Here is a 24,862-nt window from a genome sequence, read left to right on the forward strand (position 1 = left end):
TGTTACAGACCTATATCCATCCTGCCCTGCCTATCTAAGGTCTTCGAAAGCCAAGTCAACAAACAGATCACTGACCATCTCGAATCCCACCGTACCTTCTCCGCTGTGCAATCCGGTTTCCGAGCCGGTCACGGGTGCACCTCAGCCACGCTCAAGGTACTAAACGATATCATAACCGCCATCGATAAAAGACATTACTGTGCAGCCGTCTTCATCGACCTGGCCAAGGCTTTCGACTCTGTCAATCACCATATTCTTATCGGCAGACTCAGTAGCCTCGGTTTTTCTAATGACTGCCTTGCCTGGTTCACCAACTACTTTGCAGACAGAGTTCAGTGTGTCAAATCGGAGGGCATGTTGTCCGGTCCTCTGGCAGTCTCTATGGGGGTACCACAGGGTTCAATTCTCGGGCCGACTCTTTTCTCTGTATACATCAATGATGTTGCTCTTGCTGCGGGCGATTCCCTGATCCACCTCTACGCAGACGACACCATTCTATATACTTCCGGCCCTTCCTTGGACACTGTGCTATCTAACCTCCAAACGAGCTTCAATGCCATACAACACTCCTTCCGTGGCCTCCAACTGCTCTTAAACGCTAGTAAAACCAAATGCATGCTTTTCAACCGTTCGCTGCCTGCACCCGCACGCCCGACTAGCATCACCACCCTGGACGGTTCCGACCTAGAATATGTGGACATCTATAAGTACCTAGGTGTCTGGCTAGACTGCAAACTCTCCTTCCAGACTCATATCAAACATCTCCAATCCAAAATCAAATCAAGAATCGGCTTTCTATTCCGCAACAAAGCCTCCTTCACTCACGCCGCCAAACTTACCCTAGTAAAACTGACTATCCTACCGATCCTCGACTTCGGCGATGTCATCTACAAAATAGCTTCCAATACTCTACTCAGCAAACTGGATGCAGTTTATCACAGTGCCATTCGTTTTGTTACTAAAGCACCTTATACGACCCACCACTGCGACCTGTATGCCCTAGTCGGCTGGCCCTCGCTACATGTTCGTCGTCAGACCCACTGGCTCCAGGTCATCTACAAGGCTATGCTAGGTAAAGTGCCGCCTTATCTCAGTTCACTGGTCACGATGGCTACACCCACCCGCAGCACGCGCTCCAGCAGGTGTATCTCACTGATCATCCCTAAAGCCAAAACCTCATTTGGACGCCTTTCCTTCCAGTTCTCTGCTGCCTGCGACTGGAACGAATTGCAAAAATCTCTGAAGTTGGAGACTTTTATCTCCCTCAACAACTTTAAAAATCTGCTATCCGAGCAGCTAACCGATCGCTGCAGCTGTACATAGTCCATCTGTAAACTACCCACCCAATTTACCTACCTCACCCCCCATACTGCTTTTATTTATTTACTTTTCTGCTCTTTTGCACACCAGTATCTCTTCTTGCACATGATCATCTGATGATTTATCACTCCAGTGTTAATCTGCTAAATTGTAATTATTCGATTTATTGCCTACCTCATGCCTTTTGCACACATTGTATATAGATTCTCTTTTTTTTCTACCATGTTATTGACTTGTTTATTGTTTACTCCATGTGTAACTCTGTGTTGTCTGTTCACACTGCTATGCTTTATATTGGCCAGGTCGCAGTTGCAAATGAGAACTTGTTCTCAACTAGCCTACCTGGTTAAATAAAGGTGAAATAAAAAAAATAAAAAAATAAAAATTGTAAATAAGAATTTGTTATTAACTGACTTGCCTAGTTAAAAAAAGATAAAACAAAAAAACTGAACAGCAAGCTAGTGTTTGCTTTGCAACGCTTGCAGTTAGCCACTGATTCCTCCCAAACCACTCATTGTTGAATTTGTGATTTCCAACATGTTGTTTAATGTTTATGTCCAATGGCCGATGACCACCGATACGTTTTATCTATAATTTCTCTTCATATGACAAGGATTGAAAAGGATTTGCCAGTAGATTGTCGACGTGATTCATGATAATGACTGCTTGTCTAGCTTGATAGGTAAGATTTTGAAAGTATGATGTTGACATGATCAGTCCAAGCTACGGTAGATATAACATGATTTTGCGTAATTTTATTAGTCACCTTGAGCCTTGGATGGGCACTTCTAATTTAATTCTATGGCAGCACCCAAGGGGCTTGAATTTTCGAGCTCTCCCCGTAGATTTTGCGGTGACGTAGTGTCCCCATGAGCGACAGAACACTGAGCCAATCACGGCGCAACTAGAGAACATTACCAACCCCTACGCTCAGTATTCTCCGCAGGCTGCCCCACAACCTAAGGTTGAAACACCTGCATTCTGGAGCTGCCTTATTCAAAAAAGCTCTGCCCCACCTGCCCTGAATGAGGGGTTGCCGCTGGAATCATGACATTGAACTTCACTCAACTTTCTAGAATTTTTCCTTTCAGAATGTCCCTTTACTGTGGCAATTGTGATCGAAATAATGCAATATTAGCCACTTTCAATGCAACATACCGAAACAAAACGAACTATGCAAGAGATTTTGTTGTAGGCAGAACGCATCTGAGTTTGATTCTATTGCACAAGACTCAGCCTGTACTCTACACAGACCGGTGCCACATAACCAATCAGCGGTGCAGTAGGACTATATGCAAATAGACCATTGCCATATATAGATCTATGCATTTACTTTGAACTTGGACTGTGTATACAGCTGTGGTCGTGGGTAGATGCGCTTGTTTTGAGATCAAAGCAAGAGCTGCATGTAGCCACGTGTGCACATTTTGTTCATATCCGTTACTAGTTAGTGAGTCATTAGCTCAGTTATAGAGAATTTGCAGTCAGCAACAGGGGAGTGATTGCTTCCTGCAAGAGCACAAAACGTGTACATTTCCAGACATCTTTGAAAAGCAAGTCAGGAAAATCGTTTTTTGTCTTCAAATCAAATGTTATTAGTCACATGCAACAGGTTTGAAATGCTTACTTACGAGCCCCTAGCCGACAGTGCAGTTTATAAAAATATGGATAAGAATAAGAGATAAAAGTAACAAGTAATTAAAGAGGAGCAGTAAAAAAATAACAATATATACAGGGGGGTGCCGGTACAGTGTCAATGTGCGGGGGCCCCAGTTAGCTGAGGTAGTATGTACATATAGGTAGAGTTAATTAAAGTGACTATGCCTAGATGACAATAAAGAGTGGCAGTGGTGTAGAGAGAGTAGGGGGGACAATGTGAATAGTCTGGGTAGCCATTTGACTAGATGTTCAGGAGTCTTATGGCTTGGGGGTAGAAGCTGTTTAGAAGCCTCTTGGACCTAGACTTGGCGCTCAGGTACCACTTGCCGTGTGGTAGTAGAGAGAACAGTCTATGACTAGGGTGGCTGGAGTCTTTCACAATTTTCAGGGCCTTCCTCTGACACCACCTGATATAGAGGTCCTGGATGGCAGGAAGCTTGGCCCCAGTGATGTACTGGGCCATTCGCACTACCCTCTGTAGTGCCTTGCGGTCAGAGAACAAGCAGTTGCCATACCAGGCAGTGATGCAACCAGTCAGGATACTCTCGATGGTGCAGCTGTAGAACCTTTTGAGGATCTGAGGACCCATGCCAAATATTTTCAGTCTCCTGAGGGGGAATAGGTTTTCTCATGCCCGCTTCACGACTGTCATGGTGTGCTTGGACCATGATAGTTTGTTGGTGATGTGGACACCAAGGAACTTGAAGCTCTCAACCTGCTCCACTGCAGCCCCGTCGATGAGAATGGGGGCGTGCTCGGTCCTCTTTTTCCTGTAGTCCACAATCATCTCCTTTGTCTTGATCACGTTGAGGGAGAGGTTGTTGTCCTGGCACCACATGGCCAGGTATCTGACCTCCTCCCTATAGGCTGTCTCGTTGTTGTCGGTAATCAGGCCTACCACTGTTGTGTCATCTGCAAATTTAATGATGGTGTTGGAGTCGTGCCTGGCCGTGCAGTCATGAGTGAACAGGGAGTACAGGATGGGGCTGAGCACTCACCCCTGAGGGGCCCCTGTGTTGAGGATCAGAGTGGCGGATGTGTTGTTACCTACCCTCACCACCTGGGGGCGGCCCGTCAGGAAGTCCAGGATCCAGTTGCAGAGGGAGGTGTTAAGTCCCAGAGTCCTTAGCTTATCGATGAGCTTTGAGGGCACTATGGTGTTGAACGCTGAGCTGTAGTCAATGAATAGCATTCTCACATACAGTAGGTGTTCCTTCTGTCCAGGTGGGAAAAGGCAGTGTGGAGTGCGATAGAGATGGCATCATCTGTGGATCTGTTGGGGCGGTATGCAAATTGGAGTGGGTCTAGGGTTTCTGTGATAATGGTGTTGATGTGAGCCATAACCAGCCTTTCAAAGCACTTCATGGCCACAGACGTGAGTGCTACGGGTCGGTTGTCATTTAGGCAGGTTACCTTATTGTTCTTTGGCACAGGCATTATGGTGGTCTGCTTAAAACATGTTGTTACGGCTATCGTTTGTAGAATGATGAATGGACCAAGGCGCAGAGTGGTAGGCGTACACCGTATCTTTATTGATGACACCAAACAAAATAACAAAGTAAAAAAAACGAAAGCGAACAGTTCTGTCAGGCACAGACACTAAACAGAAAACAAGATCCCACAAAACCCAAAAGGAAAATGACAACTTATATATGATCCCAAATCAGAGACAACGATAGACAGCTGCCTCTGATTGGGAACCACACTCGGCCAAAGACAAAGAAATAGAAAACATAGACTTTCCCACCCGAGTCACACCCTGACCTAACCAAACATAGAGAATAATAAGGATCTCTAAGGTCAGGGCGTGACACATGTTGGTATTACAGACTCGTCTAGAGGAAAAAGAAACGCACACCTATTTAGGCGAGGTGCTAGCTAGCGGAGTGGAAAACTTGAAAATAAATGAGAGCCGCACACTCTAAGAGCTCAGATGCAAAAATGTAATGTCCAACGTTTCGACAGGCAAGCTGTCTTCATCAGGGTATAATCACAAACACTTCAGGGTGACTCGTTTATATAGTGTCAAAAGACACGCAGGTGTCTGTAATCATGGCCAAATATGGCCTAATATCATTGGTTAATTCTCAAATATTAAAATGACATACAAAGAACATACAAAAAACAAATGGATAGCATACGATCATAGATTCAATTTAGTCTACATAAGCCTACAAACAATTGCAAATTGGAGTGGGTCTAGGGTTTTGGGGATGATGGTGTTGATGTGAGCCATGACCAGCCTTTCAAAGCACTTCATGGCTACAGACGTGAGTGCTACGGGTCAGTAGTCATTTATGCAGGCTACCTTATTGTTCTTTGGCACAGGCATTATGGTGGTCTGCTTAAAACATGTTGGTATTACAGACTCGGACAGGGAGAGGTTGAAAATGTCAGTGAAGACAATTGCTAGTTGTTCAGCGCATGCTCGCAGTACACGTCCTGGTGAATGTTGACCTGTCTAAAGGTCTTAATCACATCGGCTGCGGAGATCACACAGTCTTCCGGTACAGCTGGTGCTCTCATGCATGTTTCAGTGTTATTTGCCTCGAAGCGAGCATAGAAGTAGTTTAGCTCGTCCGGTAGGCTCGTGTCACTGGGCAGCTCTCGGCTGTGCTTCCCTTTGTAGTCTGTAATGGTTTGCAGGCCCTGCCACATCCGACGAGCGTCAGAGCCAGTGTAGTACGACTCGATCTTAGTCCTGTATTGATGCTTTGCCTGTTTGATGGCTCGTCGGAGGGCATAGCGGGATTTCTTATAAGCTTCCGGGTTAGAGTCCCGCTCCTTGAAAGCGGCAGCTCTAGCCTTTAGCTCAGTACGGATGCAGCCTGTAATCTTAAAGGTGCAGTGTTGTATTTTGAGACAGGCGTGAATTAGCTAAGTAGCCAATAGGCAGAGGGTAGCATAATTTGTCTGATTCTCTGTAATAATGCTATGGGAATAATAATGCATTTTATTTTGTAAAGTGGTTTCTTGCATCAAACAACACACCATTTTCAGTCACCTTCTTGTCTGAAGGACAAGTGGATAAACAGGTTAATGTCAAGCCCTGCATGTTTTCTTTATTCAGTCTCATGGAATGTAGGCCCACATTGAACACCACACATTGGCTGCTACTGTAGGCTGAGCGGGAACATTGCTCCTGAGGTGTTGAACTGTTGCACCCTCTATCGTTTTTTCATTATAGCTCTCCACATCTAAATTCCATTTAAATTATAGAAATTGTCAGCATAAAATAGGGGTATTTCAGAATCCTCAAACCCTCTACTAATAAGACCCATTGTAATACCCTAGAGATTGACCGAATAAGACTTTTTCTAGCAGAAATCTACTGTCAGCGCTGACGAAAATGAACATTATCAATAAAGACTATTTTGCTATTGTACTGGCTACATAGGCTATTGCAGCATAGATACTGGGGACTGAGACAGAGGGTGTTGGGGACACTATTGCCACCGTTCAATGTGAACATCTTCTCTTCAAAACATGTTTAACTCCTGTTCTGTTAACCACTAGCTGCCGGGTTGACATAGGTATTGCCAGATTGACAGAGGTATTGAGAGGAGTTAGAGGAACAAAAATTAGGGTACTTACAATGGCTGCACTTCTACGGGACATAACATGCTTTCCATGTCTTTTGTTGCTAATTATGACAGAGAGGACTGGAGCACTAACAACCATCAGTCTCTAAAGCGCTGGAAAATGCTGTCTCATGCGCCACTCCAGAATCTCCCTTAAGTGTTCAATTAGGTTGAGATCTGGTGACTGAGAGACACACGCACGCACACACGCACACACACACACACACACACACACACACACACACACACACACACACACACACACACACACACACACACACACACACACACACACACACACACACACACACACACACACACACACACACACACACACACACACACACACACACACAGCCTTTAAAGCCCCTATGCTCCTTTGAGACCCCTCTTTCAGTCACTGAGATCTCTACCTCTAGCCATGGTAGCCAAAATAATGGTCACCTGGGCATTTTTATAAATGATGGGATGTTTTAATTGCTTAATTAAGTCGGGAACCACACCTGTGTGGAAGCACCTGCTTTCAATATACTTTGTATCGCCTTATTTACTCATTGTTTCATTTATTTGGGCTGTTACCTGTATATTAGATTGATATGTCAAACAAATGTTTCTCATGCGGGCTATGTTGCTAGCTATGTGATTGCAGAGAAAGATGTGTGATCTTATTTCAGTGCGGTACTTGGCTTTGATTTGGACTATTTCTAACCTGAAACGATCAAAGTTTATACTGCTGGTAGAACATGAATATAGGAACGGGATTTCTAAATAAATATTAAACTGCTTTTAATTTTTTTTATTAACAATGCATATAACACAATAAGGAAGGGAATGGGGTCTACTGGACAGTCCCTCACGGAGGGATGTTGACTGCGGTCAAGTGGGTCGTACTGAGGTACGGATGTAAAAATCCCTCAATCTGCTGTTGTTGCCCATTCAAATTAGCCCCAAGATTGCCTTGTTAAATCTTGTTCATTCTCTTAAATGAAATACCAATGGCTGTTTTCTCATTAGCTAGGAATGTTATTTGACATGTCTGATGATACAACATACTTTGGTGACATAGTGATCAACCTACTGCATACCCCTTAAAAATATACATTTCTGTGTACATGGTGTGCTATTAGCATGCTAACACTCATTAAGACAGACTGGTAGAATAGCTAGCATAGCTAGCCATCACTAGCATTCACTGGTTTAAGTAACTTTTGAGTGTAATGGAGTTGACTGGGGACTATGCCATGCACAGTATATATAATTCACGGCATTTGGACAGGAGCTATAATCCAGTTAAAATACCCCCCCAAAAAAATGTATGTCGTTAATGCTTGAAATCAGGCTTGGCTACACTGCTTTCAATGGGGAAAGATTGCTTCCGTACTCCGCTCATCCCCCCCTTGCGTGAATTTAGTTGAAAACATCACTTTGCTGTGTGTACCTATTGGAGCATCAATCAACTTTTCAACCTTTTTATTACATTTTTTTACTGTAGGCCACTCTAATAATCCAAATATAGTTGCTGGATAATACTAAATCATATTATGTGCATAAACTGTAATAAAAAAAGATTTAGTTCCACCAGTAGGTGGTGATAGTAGTATAGAAAAACAAAACCCTTTGTACAAAAATGTCTCATCCATCATTCTTAACTTCTTACTGCGCTGATGTTTTGAATGTATTACTCATATGATCTGTTACCAGTCAGTTGCTGCTTATACTATCATATGATCTGTTACCAGTCAGTTGCTGCTTATTTACAGAGCGAAAGCACACGATTCAACAGGTGTAGGCCAAAAAAAAACATAAACAAAGCAGTTTCATTTAGTCTACCATTTCAGTTTGATTAAAATAGAGACAAAAAAAACCTTACTCTGAAAAGTATAGGCATGCTCTCCTCTCATAAGAATACAAATGAAATCTTCTCATGTGGCACAGGCCATGATGAATTCCCCAAAAAGTATGGCATGTATACGAAAGGTTGTTGCCTACTTTTGATTAAAGGTTTTGGGATACCTTGAGCCGTGTGACATTTACAGTATACTTACAACAACATTCACAGTAATTGCATACATCATTCACTCATCAATAATTCTTCAAACAGTCGCTGACAATCTAAATCAGGTGTTCAAGACTTTCCAGCACAGACAGCACATTATATCAGGGTTTCCCAAACTCGGTCCTGGGACCCTCCCTGGGTATAACTTATGCAAATGTGCAAAGTTTGGGAAATCCTACCTGAGGCGCATGAACAGTCATTCTGTCTCTCTCTACCAACACAAAGTCACCACCAGTACGTCAAGTAGCAACCATATAACAACAGAGACAACAGTCATAGTGAAAAAAACATCCCTAAAACACAATCTATTGTCTGATCCTCCCCTATATGCCTCCAGTCCTCATACATCATTTCCAAACTCCTGTACTGCCGTAAGTGCCTCTTTGCAACCCTCTCGCTGTGGCATGTTCACATACACCTCCTCCTCCCTTGATAAAGGGGCCACGGGGTCAGCTTGTGGTGAGTCTATCTGGGTGCTGGTAGGTCTGGAGCATAACTCATTTCCTATGTCCACAGGGTAGGTAACAGTGATGTTGACATTAACTAGGGGGACAGATGCCAGAGGGCTGGTGGATTGGGGGCTGGGCTGGGGGTTGCTGGCCAGGATGTTGGGCTGTGGAAGGATGGACTGGATGGGGCTTATTGACAGGCCCTCCAGGCTGGTGGAGCACCCTGAGCCTGACCAGGTCTTAATAGCATCCTGCTGGGTCTCTGCCTGACCGACATTACTGCAGTCTCCTTTCCCCAGCAGACACTATATATATATAGAGAGAGAGAGATAATATGTTGAAGCTGTTGAAACGTTCTTGCCTCCAACATGCTTTACTACGGTTAAATGGCAAAAAAACTCACTTTAATGACCTCCTTCTCAGAATTTCCATTTATATCTTCTGTAGAAGATACACGTATGAACTTAGTGACGGCTGTAAGAGAACATAGTAAACTCACAGTAAAATGTTGTCTTTTTCATAGCCATGTTTGCAATCAATTAAAGGGCTATTACGATCAAGTGTTTAACTCTAAAGCTTTACCTTTCTTGTAAATGATAGTGCCTATGATCAGCAGCAGGAACATAACACCTCCGATAGCACCTGCAACTGAAAGATACAAGAGCGGGGGTACAACAAAGCGGTGTAAGTATACGAGAGACGGCGGTGGAGAAATGTTAAAACCACGAGCGTGGTCTCTGACACGTGGACTATACAGCTGCCTGTATTTACCTATCCAAAGGTCAACGCCTGGTGATTTTTCTTCCGTTGGAGCGATGACCAGTGGATCAGAGGGACTAGATGTCAGCTTTGAGCCTCGGGTGGTTGGTACTGTAGACATATCCATGCTCTGTAGACTTGATGTGGTATGCCCTTTACCAGAGGGTGGCATTGTGGTCGGTGGGCTTGGAGGTGTGGTGGTTTGGAGGATGGAGACCAGTCGTCCATTTACCTTCGGATCACACACCGCATCGGTGGTGGCTGTACCGTAAGTCAGTACGTCCCTCCCCTGAGACACACAACTGAGGAGACAGTGTCACAGTCCCATTGTTAACACCAATACTGACAGTCCAAATAATTGCTGAATGTGTGCGTGTCTGTGTGTGTGCGTGCTTGCATGCGTTCGTGTTATGCACGAATGCGTGAGTCACTCACTCTGTGTGGTGCTGGCAGATCTGGGTGTAAGAGAGCTGGTCAGAGAAGGTTCCATTGGGGCATGATGCACATTCCACATCTGACTCTGCTGTCCCTGAAACATACACCACAACACACAAACACGTTTACTCATACTCTTACAGTGAACAGTGAGCATTCAAACTTCCAATATAATATTTGAGGAGGACAGAAACAAGTGGAATCAGTTAGAAATAGTGTCCTACCAGCCTCCTGTCCAGCTGTGGTACCTTCTACAGAGACCCCATGACCAGGCTGGCAGTATGTATATCTGGCACACTCCTTACAGTCCGGGTGTTGGCCCAGTACGCAGTACATCCCAGTCCGGCACGCACACTGAGTCTTGATGGTGCTGGAGCACTTCTGGACATACTTCAGGCCTTTCTCTTCACGCATAAAGGAATAAAATGCTCTTTTTATTTTTTTATTTTTTTATTTCACCTTTATTTCACCTTTATTTCATTAAAGACTACACACCTATCAATGTAGCTGAGTCACTGGAATAATATAACCCACCCACCTGTTGAACACTTGGGACATCTGAAGCATTTTGAGAAGTAATTAAAGGTCCCGCTGTACTGGCCACTAGGACATGGTTCACACGCCGTGTCTGAGGTAGAGCTGCATACAACTTTCCGGCGTGTCCCTGTAATGATATAAATGTATAATTTACAGTAATCATCTCAGTACATGTACATTTTACAGAACCTACAGAGTGCTGTAAAAATATTGTAATGTTTGAAGTGGTCATATTTAGTGCTAAGATTCTAAGGCGTCCTCTCCTCTCAGTTTCATTAGTGTTCAGGACTACACCTTACCAGAAGTACACTTGCTGCAGCACAGGTTTACATCTGTGTTATAGTATTCAGCTGTTTTGTTACGGCAGGATCCGTCAGAGTCTGGTGTGTATGGCAGAGTGTACACCTGTGGGGACAAGGGGACCATGAAGTCCCCCATGATCAGGAGGAGGAGTGATGAGTAACATGCCCCACCAAGAGCCTTCTATTTAAACTTCTAGTACACTCTTAGAAAAAAGGGTTCCAAAATGCTATTCCATGGCTATCCCCATCGGAGAACCCTTTTTGGTTCCAGGTAGTTCTTTTGGGTTCCATGTAGATCCCTCTGTGAAAAGGTTTTAACATGGAACCCAAAAGGGTTCTACCTGAAACCAAGAAGGGTTCTTCAAAGGGTTCTCCTATGGGGGCAGCCAAATAACCGTTTTAGGTTCTAGATAGCACCTTTTTTTCTAAGAGTGTAGAACCTGAGGGTTGGGTATTGTGTCAGCAGAAAAAGAAGACATATTCTATTCTATCTGTCGGGGACTGGGGAATATACACTGACGCATTTGTGGTATAGTAATTGTTTGATGAAAACAAATTCATTGTAGGGCTGCAACTAACAATGATGTAAAACAAATGTAAAAAAAAAAAATCTGTCTGTCTCGTGTTTGACAGGAAGTGGTTGAGGAGATCGGAGAGATTTCCAATAAGTTGTCAAGGACTGGCTATGATGTCTGAATAACAAAGATATGCCACTGCCAAGGCCTCTCACCATCGTCCTCTCTTGTAGCCTTTTGAAAACAATGGACAGAATGCCTCTTCTGACAGGCATTTCCTTTTCATTTATGGCAGCCATCCAAAACAAACACATCAAATCAGAAAACAGAATCAGGAGTTTTCCTGATTTGATGTGTTTGGTTTTGTGGAACACTCGAGTTAAGACTGAAAATTAAATATTGAGCTTTACAAAAACATCAGTTTCTTTTGATGGTGAAATTAATAATGAATTAAATGCTTTTGCACCTAGGTGCTCTGTGCAATATATTTTTTCCAAACAAACAATTAATCCATTGCTGAAAAAACGAAATATCAACGCTGCAACCATACTATACAGACCATAGGTTATCCAATTTGAAATCATGTCATCCCGAAACCAATACAGATATCTTTCAAACATTGGAGGAAGTGAAGGTGCTACAAAAAATAATATACAAATAAGTCATAAGGCTAGTATGTGTGGTATTGATAGGCTATAGAAGATCATTACATCTGGTGCTATGCCAAATTGGGTGCATAGCCCCTTTGCCATGCTTTACATAGCATGCCATTGTCTTATGTATACTTTCAGAAGCATCCAGATTCTTCTTGTGACAGGTTGACATACTTTATTCAACCCCCTGTCCTGGTGCCCCACTAATAAGAAACAATCCGCTGGACACCATTTAAAAGCACAACAAAGTTCAAATGGGAATACAATGTCCGATATTTTGTGATTATACTATCCTTTAATGTGTTATTATCACTGTGCTTGATCTAATAGCACAACCAAATGACCTGGATTGCAGTTGAGATTAGGCTACATTAAAAGTATAAATGATCACTGCTGTTCGAGATTGTGCACAGATTATTATAGCAACTCGGCAGACCTGCGACCTTTGCCCTGCTAACTTGAACATACACACTTCCTATGATGACATAAGAGGACATTTATAGTTAGGCTACAGTGGGCTAACCTCCAAATGTGGCAAATGATGTGTTACACATTTTAAGCTGGAATAAATACTGTTAAACCTAGTTTGTAAGTCAGCCTTAACTTTAGGCTATTTCGTGTATTACAAAAGTAATTTTGAATTGTGTTTGGTTGACAACATTTTAAAGGATATCTAATGTTTGGATAGTTTCATCTGAGCCACTGGCTTAATCCTGTTCACCTATTCTATTTAGTTAGAGATGTGAATCCAACATACAGACATGGGATGTTATTTTGAGCTTGTTTGCTACAGCAGGATCCTGCAGCAAGAGGAAATGTGAATTATTATGTGGATTATAATTAATGAAAAAAAAATTTCGGTAGGGCAAGTCTGATTTTTTAAAGTGTAAATTACAGCCTTTTTAAAGATCGAATACATTAGAAGTTTGCATTTCCTTGCATTTCCGACCCGTAGTACTCACGGCTGTAGCCATGAAGTGCTTTGAAAGGCTGGTCATGGCTCACATCAACACCATCATCCCAGAAACAATAGACCCACTCCAATTTGCATACCGCCCCAACAGATCCACAGATGATACAATCTCTATTGCACTCCACACTGCCCTTTCCCACCTGGACAAAAGGAACACCTATGTGAGAATGCTATTCATTGACTACAGCTCAGCGTTCAATACCATAGTGCCCTCAAAGCTCATCAATGAGCTAAGAACTCTGGGACTAAACACCTCCCTCGGCAACTGGATCCTGGACTTCTTGACGGGCCGCCCCTAGGTGGTAAGGGTAGGTAACAACACATCCGCCACGCTGAGTCTCCCCCCCCCCCCCCCCGTACTCCCTGTTCACTCATGATTGCACGGCCAGGCACGACTCCAACACCATCATTAAATTTGCCGATGACACAATAGTGGTAGGCCTGATCACCAACAACAACAAGACAGCCTATAGGGAGGAGGTCAGAGACCTGGCCGTGTGGTGCCAGGACAACAACCTCTCCCTAAACTTGATCACGACAAAGGAGATAATTGTGGATTACAGGGGCTGTAGTGGAGCAGGTTGAGAGCTTCAAGTTCCTTGGTGTCCACATCACCAACAAACTATCATGGTCCAAGCACACCAAGACAGTCATGAAGCGGGAATGACAGAACCTATTCTCCCTCAGGAGACTGAAAAGATTTGGCATGGGTCCTCAGATCCTCAAAAGGTTCTACAACTGCACCATCGAGAGCATGCTGACTGGTTGTATCACTGCCTAGTATGGCAACTGCTCGGCCTCTGACCGCAAGGCACTACAGTACATCACTGGGGCCAAGCTTCCTGCCAAATTGTGAAAGACTCCAGCCACCTTAGTCATTGACTGTTCTCTCTGCTACCACACGGCAAGCGGTACCTGAGCGCCAAGTCTAGGTCCAAGAGGCTTCTAAACAGCTTCTACCCCCAAGCCATAAGACTCCTGAACATCTAGTCAAATGGCTACCCAGACTATTCAAATTGCCCCCCCCCCCCCCCCCCCTCCCCTCTCCACACCACTGCCACTCTCTGTTGTCATCTATGCATAGACACTTTAATAACTCTACCTACATGTACATACTACCTCAACTAACCGGTGCCCCCGCACATTGATCGAATACATTAGAAGTTTGCATTTCCTGCCGTGCAGGACAATTCTCAGCCTAAATGACTACCGACCCGTAGTATTCACGTCTGTAGCCCCCCTGTATATATTGTTATTTTTTACAGCTGCTCTTTAATTACTTGTTACTTTTATCTCTTATTCTTATTCATTTTTTTAAAACTGCACTGTTGGTTAGGGGCTCGTAAGTAAGCATTTCACTGTAAGGTCTAGACCTGTTGTATTCGGCGCATGTGACTAATAACATTTGATTTGAAAATAGTGATAAAATTAAGATCCTATATCTGTTTCAAGTTAATAGGATATTTACTGTATTGCTAAAGGGATATTGCATTGTGTTTGGTTCTCAACACAACCAAATATCATTCCAGTTTGTCTACAAATTACTAATTGATATGTTGGATTCACGTCTTTATCTCAACCAAGATCAAACTTGATTTAAAGTGCATTTAAAGTTTTATTTGATCTGATTTAATCCTATTCTTTAAATTTGAGTTTTGGTTGAGATGGAGACGTGAATCCAACATATGAATTATTAATTTGTAGACAAACTGGAATTAAAGCCAAATTAAGTCAATCGCACAGATTGAACTATCCAAGCAGAAGATACATCTGATATTTGATTGCGTTGACAACCAAACCCAATTTACTATCCAGTTCGTCTACAAATTAATCATTTATATGTTAGATCTCTATGTCAAACAAAAATGTAAGTTAAACAATAGGACTAAATCTTATCTACTCAAACTTTAAATCCAGTTTGATATATTCCTATTCTTTAACTTAGATTTTAGGTTGAGATGGAGATGTGAATTCAACAAATGAATGATTAGCTTGAAGATTACTTTTGAAATCAACCAAAGCTTGAAAACCTAGGCCGATATGTATTGTCTATTTTTAGTTGAACCTTGGGTTGAATTGAAACAATTGCTGTTTTTTGGTATTTTGGGGTATTTTATTAGGATCCCCACTAGCAGTTGCCAAAGGCAGCTAATCTTCCTGGTGTCCACACAAAACATAAGACATGACATAATACAGAACATTAATAGACAAGAACAATGTTGATGACTTTGCAAATGCTATATAGGCCTAAATAGTATCATTGATGATATGACATAAAGTATGGTTACATTTAATTTGCTCTGTTAAACCAACCTTTTGGAATGACTTTGATAGCAACAGTGAATATATTTAGTTATTAAGAGATCTCTCAATACTTATTCTCATGATATGCCATTGATACATGTAGTAGTCAGCGACAAGCAACAAAGCTAAGCAGTGCTGGGCTTGGTTAAAACCATGGATGGGAGACCAAATTAATACCTGTTAGACAACTATCCAGTAGTAGCTGCCTAGACTTTAGTTTTTTCTGATAGTGGATATAATGTTGAAGATCTGACTTGGTTTCAAAGGTACAAATTCAACATATTTTATAAGGTTTCTCTATGTTGAAAATTGGTCACAATGATAACATAATCCTTAAATTTCACTCTCAAAACAACAGTTTATGTTGACTTTTTTTTCTAATCCTATGTATTTTAAACATATATTCTGTCACAATAGCTTGACAAATTAAGTTGAAAAATCCAAGACAACACAACATTCTCTCGCACACACACAATTCATTGACCCAGATAAGAGTTAACAATCAATGATTAATGATTCGCTATTTAAAATCAGACTGATGATCTGATCTGATGATCATACAACACTGCAGAGTATCCCATTTAGCTAAACATTGGTCAGGCTGCACCAGTTACAAGGACCTGTTTCTCGTTGTCATGGTCGCGTAAAACAACATTCACGTCTGAAGGACACTTACCATGTTCTCAACAGGCTGCACCATGATTGCTAGAAAAATCCTTACTGTAAGAACGCCACTTACAGTCCTCAGTATCATGATTGATTGAACTATTATTGACCCTTTAAGATCTTGCGAAAAAGTCCATACTGAAACCGAATAGGTAGCCTACAGAAGAATGCTCGAATTACAACCCGGAACAAAAGTGCGCGTTTCCTTGAACTGCTGACTAGCTGAGGAAACTGAGGGCGTCTTTGCACTGCAGTAACCTTTGATTTCAATTTCCTCAAGAAGTCCATGTACTGTACCCAAACTGATAATGATTGCAGAGGCAGTGTCAAACAGTAATACTTTCTTTCATTAACCCTTTGTAACACAACACAATAAAAAAATAAAAAAATGTTAACACATTTATAGTCAAATCTTGTTTAAAATATACATTTTTGCATGCTTTTCCATGTTTTGATCAATTTCAGCCATAGGGTCTTGTCATTAACATGTTTCTGTTATTCATTCAAAGTCTTGTGTTTCTGTGATATTCAGAGGCTGAGAAATTGGCGATTGAGTTATAGGCGATATGGCAACTGGTGCCATCAGACTTTTAGCTCGAACTTTAGAATGCTATGGACTACACTATTAGAAAAAAAAAGGTGCCATCTAGAACCTAAAAAGGTTCTTCGGCTGTCCCCATAGGAGAACTCTTTTTGGATCCAGGTAAAACACCTTTTTGGTTCCAGGTAAAACATCTTTTGGGTTCCATGTCGAAGGTAAAGGGTTCTACATGGAACCAAAAAGGGTTCTCCTATGCGGACAGCCGAATAACCCCTACGTTTGCAGAAATGTCTAAAAACCTGTTTTCGCTTTGTCATTATGGGGTATTGTGTGTAGAATGCTGAGGATTTTGTTTTATATCATCTGTTTCAGAGTGAGGCTGTAACGTAACAAAAGTGGAAAAAAGTCAAGGGGTCTGAATACCTTTCGAAGGCACTGTACATCTACATCTGTGCCAAATTTGGTATGTTAATCACAAAATGTTGAGTCACCATTTTCAGCACCACTACTATACAAAAGAGACCATTTTTCATTCCTCCATACTAACACAGAAATCATCGTAAATGGTGTGTTTTGTCAGTAAATACTTGCTTGAAATAGTTCTACAATTTCAGAAGGATAAAACAAATTGCGGTTAATCAAACAGCTCATGCCTACGTCACAAGCGTTAGTCAAACAGACAAAATATTACATTTGTTCTGTACAGTCCGCATGATTAACAGACAGTGATTGGCTGCACATAGTCATAGTCAACTACATAAGTGGTTTCACCATAAAGAGATGACTTGAAATAGTTTGTTCATTTGTGTACATTTATGTCAAGGAATAGACTGGAACAGATTGCTATTGTCTGTTATAAAATCATCTTTCTTCTGTCTTCGTTCTGTAGGCTACTGTACATAGCAATGTCTTGATCATAAATTCACAGAACAAAGGTTATAACCAGTGAACATGGCTATGTTTGAGTTTAAATTGTCCAGACAGTCCCTGTATTACATTACAATGGAAATTGTAAGCTCTTCGCACGCCAAACCCTACTTGTTACATAGGTTACTTCCCACCTCATATGCATTTCTTGTCTTCACTGTTTCTGTGGTTGATACACGTACTCTCACACGATCTGGCGCCATTGTGTACATGTACCCAATCATGGGAAACTCCGAGTCACAGTGTCGACACCCCATATTAAACAGACCATGCATGCTCTCGCATACTGTCCCAGCACTGCTGTCACATCAGTGACTTACAGTGAATTTGAAACTGTGCTAAGACTATTACATACAGTTAGAACAAACTGTCACTCTTTCATAATAGAAGACCCCTGAGGGACCCCAGTGGCTTTTGCAATCCTTGTACAGAAGGAAGCCATCCAGTCTAACAGTCTTTACAGTAGCAAATAATAATCTGTCTGCATTCTTCGCCTAGAGATGATATTTGATATTGAATGAAGTTGCTCCTCCTCAGGCTTTTTCCATAGTTAATCCTTAATTTCCATTTTTTTTTTGTTCTCAGTTGCTGGTGGCTGGGATGGGGTATCTCAGCTCTTTGCAGGTCTCCTCCTGTGTACTCATTCTCTCTGGCCCCAGAGCAGGGCCCTCAGGGAGGGGGCAGGAGGACTCCTGCTGGGGTGTTCTAGTGAGGGGACAGCCCTCTACTCCACTCTCCACTTGATCCACCTTCCTCTCCGACTTGTTGTATCCCAGGACAACCGTCCCCGGAGAGTAGATGTAAATGGACCCTGAATCAAACACCAACATTATTCGATTAAACTATTGAAACAGGTGACACATACATTCCTATCTGTTATGCACAGTAAATGCTGATATAAAACCTGTTGAACTTAGTACTGTACTAAATGTACAGAGAGGAAGTGAAAAGCTGGCCTCATTCAGCAGCATATAGACCCCTTTCTGTGTTTACAAACATTGAGGGCAATGCACGCAAGTTGGTGGCATAACAAGGGGCAGTTCTTATAGAACGCCAGCAAAAAAAATCCTTTATTTACATATAGCTTATTAGTGCATTTCACACAACTTTTGGATTATAATTGGATTTTAAGGCTCGTATGAATGCCCTGCTTAATATAATGTTTGTGTCATCATCACAAATCAACTGCATTATACTTAAAGAAAACTGAAACTTCAACCAATAAAATGGCTCTATGGCTAGCTTTTGCTCTATGGCTAGCCTATATCAATGAGCGTTAGCATTATAGCTAACAGCTGCTGCTTCCAAAATAGTTATTTTGCAAAAATCACAACCAAATATAATCTAAGCGACTGTTCATGCAAGAATCAAAACATAATTGTAAGGGTATGAGAACCCCAAAAAGGTATTTTGTTTAGAAGTAATAAAAAAGTAAATTTAGGCTGTGTTTAATGGGCGCAGATGGCGATGGCTTTCTTACTGCCGCCAAGAGTCGCGCGCATCAGTGCATTACGTCAGTGTGTCATGTACTGGAAAAGAGTCTATACATGATTCTATTTCTATGTGTTGGTTATGGTTTCCTGTGTATCCTCACTAAATTAACCTCTGACCCTGCTTTATACGCTGCAGCACTGCACTGGTACCACTGTGTCTTGGCAGTGATACTTGAACAGGAAGTTTAAACTCGAATAAGTATGTCTCAACTCACAGCCAAACAAAACAACTGGAAAGGGAAATATGAACCCGGACGCAAGTGAGATTAAACAAACTTCCTTGCCGAAGAACAAAATGTTTCCAGACCCGGACCTTTAGCCCCTTAGTTTTCAGACACGCTAGAGGAAATATGTCTGCCCAAACGTGGCTACACAGCACGCACATAAGATATAGTGTAACAATATGATATCAAAACAGTTTAATAATATCAGTACCAGCGCAGAGCGATGCACTACACTTACCCACTGTGTTGCTAATGTTCTCTCCTCCAGAGTGGTCCACTGTGACCTGCTTCATGACCCCTGGAGGTAGCAACCCTGCACCATCCTGTCTAGGATTTCCCCCAGTCTCCCTCCCCAGAAGATGCTGGGCTTCCAGGTGTGGGTAACTCTCCTGTGGTGGCTGGGCCTGTATATAGGAAGCCGTCTGTAGGGCAGCAGGACAATGATGGCTCTCCCACACATTATAGCTCCCTCTTAAACCTTCCTTACAAATCTGCTCATCCTAAAGGTAGAGACACATTCTCACACATTGACCCATTTGACTTTCGAGAAGTCACCGTTTATACTTCTAGCAAAACTGTACAGAAGTTCGATACATACTTTATACAAATAGAGAATTAGTACTGTACTCACATTTTTACCAAATACTGGACCTAAAGGAATATAAAAGAAATCAAGAAATCAAAATGCATATTTTATATGCATGTATACACCACAATGTTTCACTGTCTCCCTCTAATTATTGTAAGTGTATTTATTTACTGTGTTTTATAGGAAGGGAAACGTGGCATATAATCTGATGCATCACAGCATAATGTGTTTGTGTTATCTAACCACTTTACTCGCTCACCTTTCCACTTGTCCATGGACTTCAGTGACCTCTCCCTACAACGGACAAAGTAACCAACCAGCAGCACGACAACCCCTAGTAGCCCACCTATCAGCAACAGCCAAGGGAGATTGGGAGGGCTCGGTCCAGTATCTGTTGTGAGCAGAGAAAAAGTAATTAATCTGTGTTATGGAGAGGCAGAGAGACAGGAGCAGGAAGCCTGTAATGCTGAGCCTGTCAGCGATATGTTACTTTTACTGAATATAACAGAACCTTTAAGAGCTTATACTAACTACAAATGTATTTCTGAAAAAATTAATCATCTAGTAGAAATGGAGAGATGGGATACTCTAGTCTTCTGAGAACCATACCATTGTCTTCCATGGTAAGAGGAGGTGCAGAGGCAGACTCTGGAGGTGAGGTGTTACTGTCCACCTTGCTGGGGTTTCTCCTGGTGGTGAGCTTTGTGTTGGGGTCAAAGGAACTGTGTTCGGTGACTTGTTTCCTAGTTGGGGGGGAGGTAGAGGGCTCGCTCTGGGCTTGGGACAGAGAAGGCCTGGTGAGTAAGGCTGGTGAAGGGTCTGCAGATGTGTAAATTGTGGTTATGGGAAAGGCTGGAATAAACAGAGAATGAGTGTGATTAAAAGGCAGGACAATGAAACCTCTATTGCTGGACTGGTGAAGCATGTTAAAGCCCTCCAGTGGACAGAGCAGGAAATGCTTGGATTCACTCAAGTGAAAGAAAGCTCTCATAAGAGCCATACCATCAGGAGATGTAGACCCCACCAGTCCAGATGGGGATGCTATGATGAGGGTTTTTCGGATGGTGCTGACTCCACTGGAGGTAGAAGAATGAAAGCCTATCTCTGAGCTGTGGACAGTTGGAGGCGCAGTGGTTGTAGGAGAGTTAGGGGAGGTCTGGGCACATACACGATCCTGAGAGGCAGTGCCCTCTGTCACCATGGTCATTCCCTTATGGCCACAACTGGGGAGAAGCCAGGAGAGAACTTGTGAGGTGGTTTATCTAAATGAGAAAGTACAGTGTTGGATACTAGTAGATATAATAATTGAATTTACTGTAAAAGTAGGCTGTGTGTACAAATGACTCATAAATCCAGTAGAGGGAGATACAGCTTAATAGGTTAAGTCTTTATGGTAGGCAGAGAATGTCTGAATCAGTACAGTGCTCAGCACCAGTGCTGTATAACTGTGGACTTACTCTGTGTGGGGTTTGCAGGACATGGTTAGGTTTGGTTTGTTAGAGAAGGTTCCGGGCGAGCACGGCTTACACTTCCTGCAGGTATACTGGACAGCGATGACACAGAAAAAGCCGCTGTCACAGTGGCACTCACGGTTTGAGTCCGGGCCGCATGCCTTCACCTGTGTCAAGTGCAGATCAACTTTGCCCGCAAACAAAGACACACAAACACACCAATTATCTATGAGACATTTGCTCTCAATATGTTTCTCCCTTATTCAACTAATGTAAAATAATGATGGCATTTTATATTAAACTATTGTTACTAATATACATGCTGTATTTCCTTGAGGTAAATAATAAATGATGGGTATGACGTTTAGTGTAGAGGAATGAAAGAACACAATGTAATGCCCAACTGTAAAAGTCACCTGAGCAGGCTTTGCTGCAGCGGTCACACTTCGGAAGGCCGTTCTGCGTGTACCGGTAGTGGTCATCGGCACAAAGGACACACTTACACTTGTCAATAATGTAGCCTGCAAAGGACAAAAGACAGGTGTTCACATAGGTATCAACATCCTGATGACACACTTGTTCCGTCTCTGACTCTTTCTTTTTCCCTTTCAGTGCATTTACAGTCACTTTAGTATGTACCATGGGTTCACAGAAGTTAGGAGCCATGGAATGGAAGATAAATGATTCCTCAAAGACTGTTCTGAATGTGGAAAGTTGCCTGCCATTACAGTAGACTGACCAAACTTTAAAGATAGTGACTCACGATAGCATACTATATAATATGTGTGATGCCAGTGGCACGTCTTCTCACTGACGGTGTCAAAGAAATGTTGTGGTAGGACGAGATGACAAAAAAATGAAGTTGAAGTGGAAGTACTTAAATTAGCAGCTCGGTTTCCACCCAATTAGCCACAGATTTTCATGCAACTATTCTAGAATCCGCATTAAGAAAATATGCAAATTTTTCCGTCAGTGGTGTGTTTCCACCAAACAGACTTGTTGTGGATAAAAATCTGTGTGTGATGACATAGTGCACACAAAATGTACTTTTTAGCTTAAGTTTTCATGTACTAAATAAAAATCGAAAGTTCAATGTGTTTCCATCGCATTTTCAACTCTACCGATAGTTTTGTCACAAAAACTGTTGAGTTAAATAGCAAATGTGCCTCCTCTGGTCCTGGCAGGTGTGCTCTAGTCAACAACAGCTCACAGATGTAGTGAAGGTAGGCTGTATGGGTAGGTTAGTCTACAAGATGAGATTATAATGGATAAGATAATGTTTTTATTTGTCAAACGGCAGCCAAGCATCGACCATCATGTCACCAGAATAAGACCCTCGATATTTATTGGAAAGGAGCATCAAGATCACTGGGCACTTTCACCACCCTGTAAAGTTCATCATAACTTTCATCTGTAGCCTAATAAACTGCATGTTTCCCTGAGTCGTAGTGGGAGGACCACACACCATATCATCGCGTGAATCCAAGTTTACTTCGATATGATGGGCATTTTATCAATATTTACCCATAAAGGAGTTTCCACCGCCATTTCTCACATAATACATTTCTCACATAATACATTTCTCACATAATACATTTCTCACATAATACATTTCTCACAAGATCCGACCATGTCGAATGAATAAATGATCTGTCAGCATTTTAAAAAATGTACCTAAATTTCCTGTTTCCATCACAGCTATCATGCTTTTTTAAAATAATGTATGACTTCACTTGCATAACAACTGTGGATGGAAATGTGTTTTGTTGTGACAGCAGTATCTCCTTCACACGGACACAGAGAGCTGACTGTGTCTGTCATCTCTAAAGGTCATTTATTTGCATGTCAGTGGGTCAAAACAGGAACAAGCAGCATTTGTGGCTAGCAAATAAAGGGCATCTCCCCAAATCTATTCCCAATGATGTGACAGACAGACTGTTCAGTCATCACAAAGGTCATCGATGGCTTCCTTATCTACCAATATCACATTCCACAGAAAACGATATACTGCATGTGCTCAGCTACTTCCTGTGCCATGAGGTTTCCTCACAGGCTCCAGAATGCCAGTTTCTGACAGTGTAGAATGAAGGATCAATCACTAGATCAGGGATGGGCAACTGGCTGATCAGGGACGGGGAGGGGGGGAGGGGACTCAGTAATAGAATACACAAGGTACAATTTCGACATTTGGTTGTGCATCAGCAGTCACTCAATTAGCCCATGCCTGCAAAAAAGAATAGATTGTTAAATTAATCTAGAGGCTAGCTATCTAAACTTGTAGTAAGCATGGTCGAATTACCGACCGGGTTGGGGCCCATTGATTATCAGTTATCATATTAAAAACTGCATCCACCCTATGGCAAAATGTGTAGAATTGCAGGAAATTATCTGTAAAACTGCTACATTTTCTCTCCACCCCATGGCAAAATGAGTAGAATTGCTGGATGAAAGCAAGAAGTAAATACACCTTGTAACACTGTGAGACAGGTGTAATCTTTTACCCCACTTTTACTATCTAGTTCAGGGGGGTAAACTGATGGCTTTACCTGGGTCACAGATATGAGGACAGCTGGACAACAATACAGAGGATACCTGGAAGAGAGAGATAGACAGAGAGAGAGAGAGAGAGAGAACCATGATCATTAGAGGAATCATTATTTTATTTTGCAACAACAGAATATTCCAGTTCCCAGAGTGAAGTCCAGCCATGATGTAGAAGACTTACTTTCCCTCAGCCCTCTGGCAGTAATCTCTCATGGACAGATTATGAGCGTCTGACAAAATTACGCTCTAGGTAAACCGAGATTACTCTGCCAGTAAACAGATGATAAACCTTGCAACATGGAAATGCCTACAGAATCAGTTATCTACACTACACCTACACTTCCTGGAATAGCCACAGGAAGGGGAGGGAGGGGGGGTTGTCTGCCCTACAGATGGCTTTATTGGTCTGCTTATACAGAAGTGCCGGTGCACTACATTTGTGGATTTTTTGTTGTTGTTGTTTTGTTAAATATTTTTTGTTCAATTCAGATTTTTCAGAAGGTGCTGCACCCTCAGCACCCCTATTTCCAACAGCTATGCTTCCTGGAGGCAACACCCACACACCAAACAATATCCAGTTCAGAAAAAAGTGACTGTCACAGAATGTACCAAGAAAACCCTGGTAAAACATCTACACAAACAAAACATTTCACAAGCTATCTAAATCTATAAACTAATAATTAACATTCAATAAACTAATCCCCTGATGTTAACAAAAATGTTATGAGAGCATTCTTGATTTCAGTGAATTAACTGCTCTATAAAACTTTGCACAATACTAGAATGACTACATTTACTGGCAGTGTAGGACAAATTGCAGCCAGGCTCACTAGGGTTATGATAAAAAAAGGTTTCAGTTTCTGTAACAGCAGTGCCCTAACTTG

General features: G+C 42.1%; 1 protein-coding gene across 2 annotated transcripts; it reads right to left on the bottom strand.

Moving 5' to 3' along the window:
• Positions 1 to 4,482: 4,482 nt before the first annotated feature.
• tnfrsf1b (tumor necrosis factor receptor superfamily, member 1B) lies at positions 4,483 to 23,640 on the bottom strand. Of its 2 annotated transcripts, none has more exons than XM_071335007.1 (9): positions 16,220 to 18,262; positions 11,096 to 11,201; positions 10,798 to 10,923; positions 10,484 to 10,663; positions 10,260 to 10,353; positions 9,837 to 10,126; positions 9,648 to 9,713; positions 9,469 to 9,539; positions 4,483 to 9,370 (listed from the first exon to the last, which is right to left on the bottom strand). In XM_071335007.1, the coding sequence occupies exons 1-9, from the start codon at positions 16,295 to 16,297 to the stop codon at positions 8,957 to 8,959; spliced, it is 1,425 nt and encodes a 474-aa protein (XP_071191108.1). In that variant the 5' UTR covers positions 16,298 to 18,262; the 3' UTR covers positions 4,483 to 8,956. The 2 variants fall into 2 exon arrangements, 1 of the variants encoding a protein (XP_071191108.1); XR_011667145.1 differs by lacking the exons at positions 4,483 to 9,370; positions 9,469 to 9,539; positions 9,648 to 9,713; ... (2 more) ...; positions 10,484 to 10,663; positions 11,096 to 11,201 and adding exons at positions 19,633 to 19,894; positions 20,026 to 20,045; positions 20,243 to 20,374; ... (2 more) ...; positions 21,441 to 21,621; positions 21,851 to 23,640 and having other exon boundaries at positions 10,803 to 10,923; positions 16,220 to 18,488.
• Positions 23,641 to 24,862: the final 1,222 nt, after the last annotated feature.

The sequence above is a fragment of the Salvelinus alpinus genome, chromosome 12 (genome assembly GCF_045679555.1).
Source record: "Salvelinus alpinus chromosome 12, SLU_Salpinus.1, whole genome shotgun sequence".
Lineage (NCBI taxonomy): Eukaryota > Metazoa > Chordata > Actinopteri > Salmoniformes > Salmonidae > Salvelinus > Salvelinus alpinus.